This window comes from Adiantum capillus-veneris, chromosome 20, assembly GCF_014529385.1.
Source record: "Adiantum capillus-veneris isolate H3 chromosome 20, ASM1452938v2, whole genome shotgun sequence".
Taxonomy (NCBI): domain Eukaryota; kingdom Viridiplantae; phylum Streptophyta; class Polypodiopsida; order Polypodiales; family Pteridaceae; genus Adiantum; species Adiantum capillus-veneris.
In genome coordinates, this window is record NC_140950.1 from 56,592,007 (window position 1) to 56,598,206 (window position 6,200).

At 42.0% G+C, this 6,200-nt stretch overlaps 1 protein-coding gene across 1 annotated transcript; it reads right to left on the reverse strand.

The window, feature by feature from the left end:
• Nucleotides 1-268: 268 nt before the first annotated feature.
• On the reverse strand, nucleotides 269-5,937 carry LOC147432555 (ATP-dependent 6-phosphofructokinase 6-like). Its single transcript, XM_086492438.1, has 14 exons — nucleotides 5,227-5,937; nucleotides 4,610-4,656; nucleotides 4,482-4,521; nucleotides 4,326-4,391; nucleotides 4,098-4,235; nucleotides 3,388-3,546; nucleotides 3,258-3,311; nucleotides 3,076-3,144; nucleotides 2,864-2,993; nucleotides 2,054-2,094; nucleotides 1,745-1,960; nucleotides 1,344-1,392; nucleotides 1,112-1,266; nucleotides 269-1,028 (listed from the first exon to the last, which is right to left on the reverse strand). Exons 1-14 carry the CDS (start codon nucleotides 5,542-5,544, stop codon nucleotides 762-764), a joined length of 1,749 nt encoding a protein of 582 aa, XP_086348564.1. The 5' UTR covers nucleotides 5,545-5,937; the 3' UTR covers nucleotides 269-761.
• Between the last annotated feature and the right edge of the window lie 263 nt (nucleotides 5,938-6,200).

Genomic DNA, 6,200 nt, shown 5'->3' on the forward strand with positions numbered 1-6,200 from the left:
CACGGCACCCAATTCATGTCGAGGCCCTAAATTGATTGGAGCCTTTGATCACATCTCCCATGCGTAGATGAGATATAGCTAAGGCCCTGCCATATGAGATAAATGATTGAACCTCATCTCTTGTATGAATCAAAATGTTGAGCTGCAATCAACTACACTACAGCAATCAAGATGAATAATAAAAAGCAGATTTTCAGAAATGACAACTAATGTTTTAACAGCGAATTGCTGTTTGTTTATGCAATGCTTTTTTCTGGTACATGTCGTGTAAGTTGAAAGGAATCTCATCATCTTATTATTTACAGAATCAAGTTGTTACAATGAAAAGAATACTCATTACCACATAGTTGAGAGCTTATTTTTGCTGTCAATCTCAACCAACTGAGACATCTACCGCTTTGAAGCTTTGGAGGTCACCACTGCAAGCTTTGGAGGTCATTGCGGTGATAAAGGCCTCCACCAAACGCACACCCCCACATGCTAAAGCAGGGAAACACACATGTGCCTCACCTAGTAAGTACTGCTCTCTGTACAAAATTGTATATACCTAGGGAGACAAAATGCTGCATTCAACCTACGTGATACAGACGGCATCTCTCAGCTGCTGAGATAAAATGCCCTCATGATGGAGCTAGAGAGTCACAATATAGTAACCTGTATTGAACATCTGTATTCAAGACCATTGCTATACTATATTCTAACCGTTAGTGTTACCGCTGCCCTTCATTGCCGTATATTCTTCGAAGGGCGCCACACAAAACTCACGGTGTACTTTCATCTTCCTTTGCATCCTGGACTGCTCTGTCCGCTGATACAAGGGACCCGTTCGGGCTGTGAGAAGTAGAGTTTGCAAGAATGTCTGCAAGCTGCTTGTTCAAGTCAAGCTGAAACCCATCTCGCGATTCCACCTTGGATCCCTTCCTAATAATTTTTTCCGCATCAATGAAGGCAGGCTGGTTGGTTGATGAGAGCAGTCGTGCCCACATTCGATCGGCAATGTTGACACGATTTTGTCTTTCCGTTACTCTCTGCACCAATTAAGCAGAGACTTTAAGATTGAGATGTTGAGAACCAAAACAAAACATCAGCTGCATAGTCTTTCTGTGCGTACCGAGATTGGAATATATGCATGACGACCATTCACGGGCCCAACTGTAAACCCTGTATAGCCAGCCATTGCTCCATGTAATCCACTTTGAGCCAGTAAAGTACAGTAGACATTGTCTGCTGCATTACTTGGAATAGCTCGGATCATGTACGTTGGATCTGCAGCATTTCTCACATTAAGCATCCCTGCTTATCATTTTATAAACACAGATAACTTGTAACACTGGATACGCTACCAATGTACTTCAGGTTGAGGGATTTCTTTTTTGTGCTCGAATAATGATCCTGGTAGCAATCAAAGTAATATGTTAAAGCCGCATTCAAGGATAAGGTGAACGTCAGTGTTCAGGTTACTAGGGCTCTTGCCCTTGGACACTGGAGTGCATCCTCCTCCTGGGGTGGGTCACCCGAGGAGGAGGTTCCTAGCTGGTTGCTACGAGTTCTCCATCGTTCCCAGCACGTGGTGCATCAATTAGGTGGCCATGGTGATGCCTACGTGTGGCTCTTGCCCGATGGTACGCGGCCCTTGCCCGACCATGTAATATGGCTAATATTTGGAAGGGATAAGCACCTTCCCCTGTGGGCCCTCTACTGTGTTGGAAAAACAATAAAAAAAGGTCTCCCTTTTTTCACATACCTTCAGCTTCTGAGATATCCATAGCCCTATGTCTCGAAGTAGCTGGTTTCCAGATGCATCACGTGCATTCAAACTCTCTTCCATCAGTTCTTGCCCTGCTCCTTCTGCAACAACAATCACCATGTGCCCATTCTCCTGTAGCCGTTTCTCGACAAACTCATACAGCCCACCTTCACCTTCTAAGTAGAAGGGTACCTCTGGTATTAGGCATAAATCCTAAAACAACAGGAATAAGCAAATGGAATTCAAAAAAGGACACATTGAAAATGCCTGCCTCTTGTAAAATCAATATATACAGACAATACTTACCACATCTCGACTTGCTAACGTTGCATACATGGCAATGTATCCTGCAAAAACACAGCAGAGAAAATTTGATAACAACTCAGATGTGAACTACAAGAGACAAGAATATTACGGTTCTGAATATTGAAATCTTTTACTGGAAAACAAACAAAATACAGTTTCCTCTGCCTAATAGGGACACATCAATTCAAAAGTTGCTAGCAGCCCTCCATGCTAATCCCTGCTGCCTTCAACTTCCATTGAGATGTGGTACGGCCAGTCCTCACTCAGGCATTACTACAGACTTGACTACCTGTTTCACCTTTGCTACCACTTCAGCAACCTCAAGTCACCCCTAATTTTATCCCAGCAAAGCAAGCTGCTTCAACCACATTTTGTTTCCCGTCAGCTTTGAAAGCTTCATACTCAACTTTCTAGTCGAGTCAAAATATGCTAAACTTATCCACATACATTTCCATCAGCATGATCCTGTCTTGAAATCAACCTAGAACTAATTCGTCCATCTTCATCTGTCTACCCAAGTTCTTAACCTGAGATCCTTTCTTCAATAGACCATTTCAAAGAGAAACATAGACTACCCCCTGAAGGCATATCCAAGCTCGGCTGCAGTTCCGACCTAGCACATATCTCCCTCACTAGTGTCTAAACACCCTGACCTCTTTAAAGGTTCTGATTTCGCTCCACTGCACTTGATATCGACGACGCTCTTCTCAGGGTCTAAATCTGCTTAGTACAAATGTTTTGTTCCCAGCATTCGTTAAAAAATAAGTGATCCTAAAGCTGAAGAAACAAAAAAAAAAAAGAATGAGGTACCACTATAACGTCCCATCAGTTTGACAAGACCAATTCCATTGTTCACACTCTCAGCTTCAGTATGCGCAGCATTAATAGCCCGTTGAGCCTCCTCTACAGCAGTATCAAAACCAAATGACCTATCGATCACCTGGGTAAAATCAACAATAATATTTGCATGGGTTTCCTGGAAACATAACACTATACAAAGACTGTTTTGAATCATCACTCACAGCTATGTCATTGTCGATCGTCTTCGGTACCCCTACCACCGAAATTTTTAGCCCCCGCTTTCTCACCTCCTATCATCCACAGACATAATGAGCCGGGGACTACAATTTTCGTTGCTCTTCTTCATACACAAATGATTGTAAAAAATGATTGGTATGTGAAGTGTGAGGGTTGGTAGAGTCACCTCAAAAATAGCAGCTGCCCCCTTTTGTGTTCCATCACCCCCTATTATGTACACCTGTCGAAGATACAAAATTATACTCCCCCAACTTTCAGTTTTCAACAGTACCAGCAAGTTTTTTTGGGATAATGACCTGATTGACCCCACGGTCCTCAATGCTGTTCACAATTTTGGTTGTGTCATGACCTCCCCGTGAAGTTCCAAGTATGGTTCCTCCACGCTTATGAATATCGTTGACAACCTTTGGGTTCAATGGTACAGTATTGCGAGAGTAGAATCCTCTGTAGCCACCCTAACAAGCAAAACAATGAAACCTATTAAACCAATGTAGCAAGGAGAATTGAAACACGTTATAGAAAAAGAGGATAACCATTGACAAATTTGTGAATTTCAAAAAGGCCCTACTATGCATGACATTGCTGTGGGTGACCACCTACAAAGAAGAGGCCATGGTTCCAAGGAACAAACTTTTGTTCCAGACCATAGCTATTCCTTGAGCTGTTAATTCTAGGTGGGGCTCAACCTACATAGGAAAAATCACCCAGAATGGATAAAATGCCAAACAAAAAACAAAACCCAAAAGAGCCCAAACGTGAAATCTACTTCATGATACCGAACGAGCTTCTACCACACTTAAAAGGCAAAGAGAAATTTCACTCCATGATAAGGCTAATACTTGCAAAGAGAATGTACAATCTGTGAATAGAGATGCATATAAATTGTAAAAGTATAAAGTAAAGGAATAGTATTTTTAAGAAACCTAATGAAACCAAATTCGCAAAAAACACGATTAAATACTCCTCACTTTTATGAACGACTGAAATTACAAAAAGAATAGCTTACCTCAATCCCAATTATGTCTTGAACTCCATACTGGTTCCATAAACCACAAACTATTTCGCGAATAACGGTATTTAAGCCAGGACACAGTCCTCCACAGGTAACAATACAAGCTTTTACATCTTCTGATTTGAAATACACCTGTATGAAGTTCAGCACTTTGAACTAAATGGTCCACCAACAAAACCATTCTAAGTATTGTTGTTGATGGCAAAAAAATATAAATTTTACCTTTTCTCTAGGACCTGCACGCCTGAAATGAGATCCCTCTCCTGGGGACTTCAAAGATGTAACAACCTTCATACATGCATATAGGGACATTTCAGTACAAAACATGAGATAGACTAAATATTCTTTGAGGCTGAAGAAACAAGTAGTGAAACTCACATTTCTTGCGACCACATCGTCTGGACCTACAAAATAATGCCTGCATGACAAGGGGGGGAAAAAAGTGTGAAAGACTTCGAGCAGTGACATAGTGCAGCGAATCAGAAGAAGTAGAAAGCCTTGCATACCTTCCAGTTGTGTACGCAGGATTATCACTAAGAGGACTTGGGTATGTCTGCAAATCAAGAGAGAGCATTTTATGCACTAAATCAAACAGAATTGAGCAACCACTGCAACTCCCTCTCCTCTTGCCTTTTCAATTACAACTGAAACAAATTTTCCCAAGAAAAAGGAAAGAAAGAAAGAAGAACAAGACAGTTCTAGGGGCTTGCTTGGCATCCTTTAACAACCTACACCTGTTAATCACAAACCATGTGCAAAATTGCAATTTTTTAAAACCATGCTACAATTGGCTCAGATTCGGAAGCTCCCATGCAAAACAACTAAGCGGGTGACACCATCCCACATCAAAAGCTAAAATTCCCCAAGTAGCCGATTCAGAGGGGCCTGCTTGTCAATTTTTTAATTCAGAGAGCTGGACTGCAACTTATGAATCAATTTACCAGGATGACTTTCGACCCAAACTTTACATCCAAAAATATACACGATGCCTAAAGTCTTCAGCTTCCATGAGTACGATCAAATGGAAATGCTAGATCAGATGAACATAATTGATGCTATTCTCTCCTTGAAAAGATGCAAGAAAGAGCCAAATGTTCAAAAAACGCATGTGTAGAATTCTTACAGGTAGATCTGGAAGGTAATCCGTAAGATGAGGAACATCTTCAAAAACAGGAGGCCCATGAATTTGTAATCCAGGCTCAGTGCCCGGATGAACACCAATTGATGCATGTGTAGAAGCATAAACACTAACTTGCTCGTTCTTAGTAGCCCTCTGTTGAGATCCATTAGAGGGAGCTCTGCATAATTTTAGTTGCAAGGTCCTGCTGTAACACGAAAAGGATGTTAAAGATTCTGCACGGGCTCTAGAATTTCCCGATAGACCTTTTGTGTCTGCGAGCAAGGCGTAAGAAGACTGCCGATGACAGCTCAGAGATGCCATGAACCCAATCGTTCACGGACGAATGCAGAAGAAATACGAAAGCGCAAAAGATTGAGACGTACTCGCTCCTTTGTTCCAGGGTCAGCTATTCTAAACGCAATTACCAGCTTGAGGGATAATCAAAGCTATGGCACAAAATGTGGAAGAGGATCCGCGCAGGGAAGAGAACGATTAAGGATCGTTAAATGCGCTTTACGTTGGCCTCTCAAACGTGCAAGAATCTTGCAAAATAGTGTATATGTAGGCCTGCTCGTGCGTGTGTTTTGAGTATGCAGGGTCTATGGCGATGGAGACGGCGATGGTGATGGTGGACGACGGATTTCACAAGGAACCCGGCTATGGTGAAGGAAGATTTTACAGGTGACTTCAAGGTCTTTGAGAAGCAGTGGGGCTTGTAACAGCAAGTGTTAACTTTTATGCCTAGCAGACACGTGTACAGTGCTGGAAAACCAGAAACTTTTCCACAAGCCACTTTCAAATTTTATTTTTATTTTTTTTGGAGGAGTACATTTCGCCACTTACTTCATACATACTGGCAGATGCTGCCCTCAGCACTATTTGACAAGGATACTATTTGACAAGGATACGGAATGAAGTGCAAGCGGTGGGATCTCTCAGGGGATTTACATGCGATTAGTGAGCTGGGTCAGCATCGA

What these genes read in the sequence shown, in the direction of transcription:
- LOC147432555 (XM_086492438.1), bottom strand. Translation starts at nt 5,544, where the DNA reads ATGGCATCTCTGAGCTGTCATCGGCAGTCTTCTTACGCCTTGCTCGCA. An exon ending in CCTGCGTACACAACTGGAAG is followed by an intron (nt 4,522 to 4,609) that starts GTATGCAAGGCT and finishes CTTGTCATGCAG; the next exon opens with GCATTATTTTGTAGGTCCAG. An exon ending in CCTCAACCTGAAGTACATTG is followed by an intron (nt 1,267 to 1,343) that starts GTAGCGTATCCA and finishes GAAATGCTGCAG; the next exon opens with ATCCAACGTACATGATCCGA.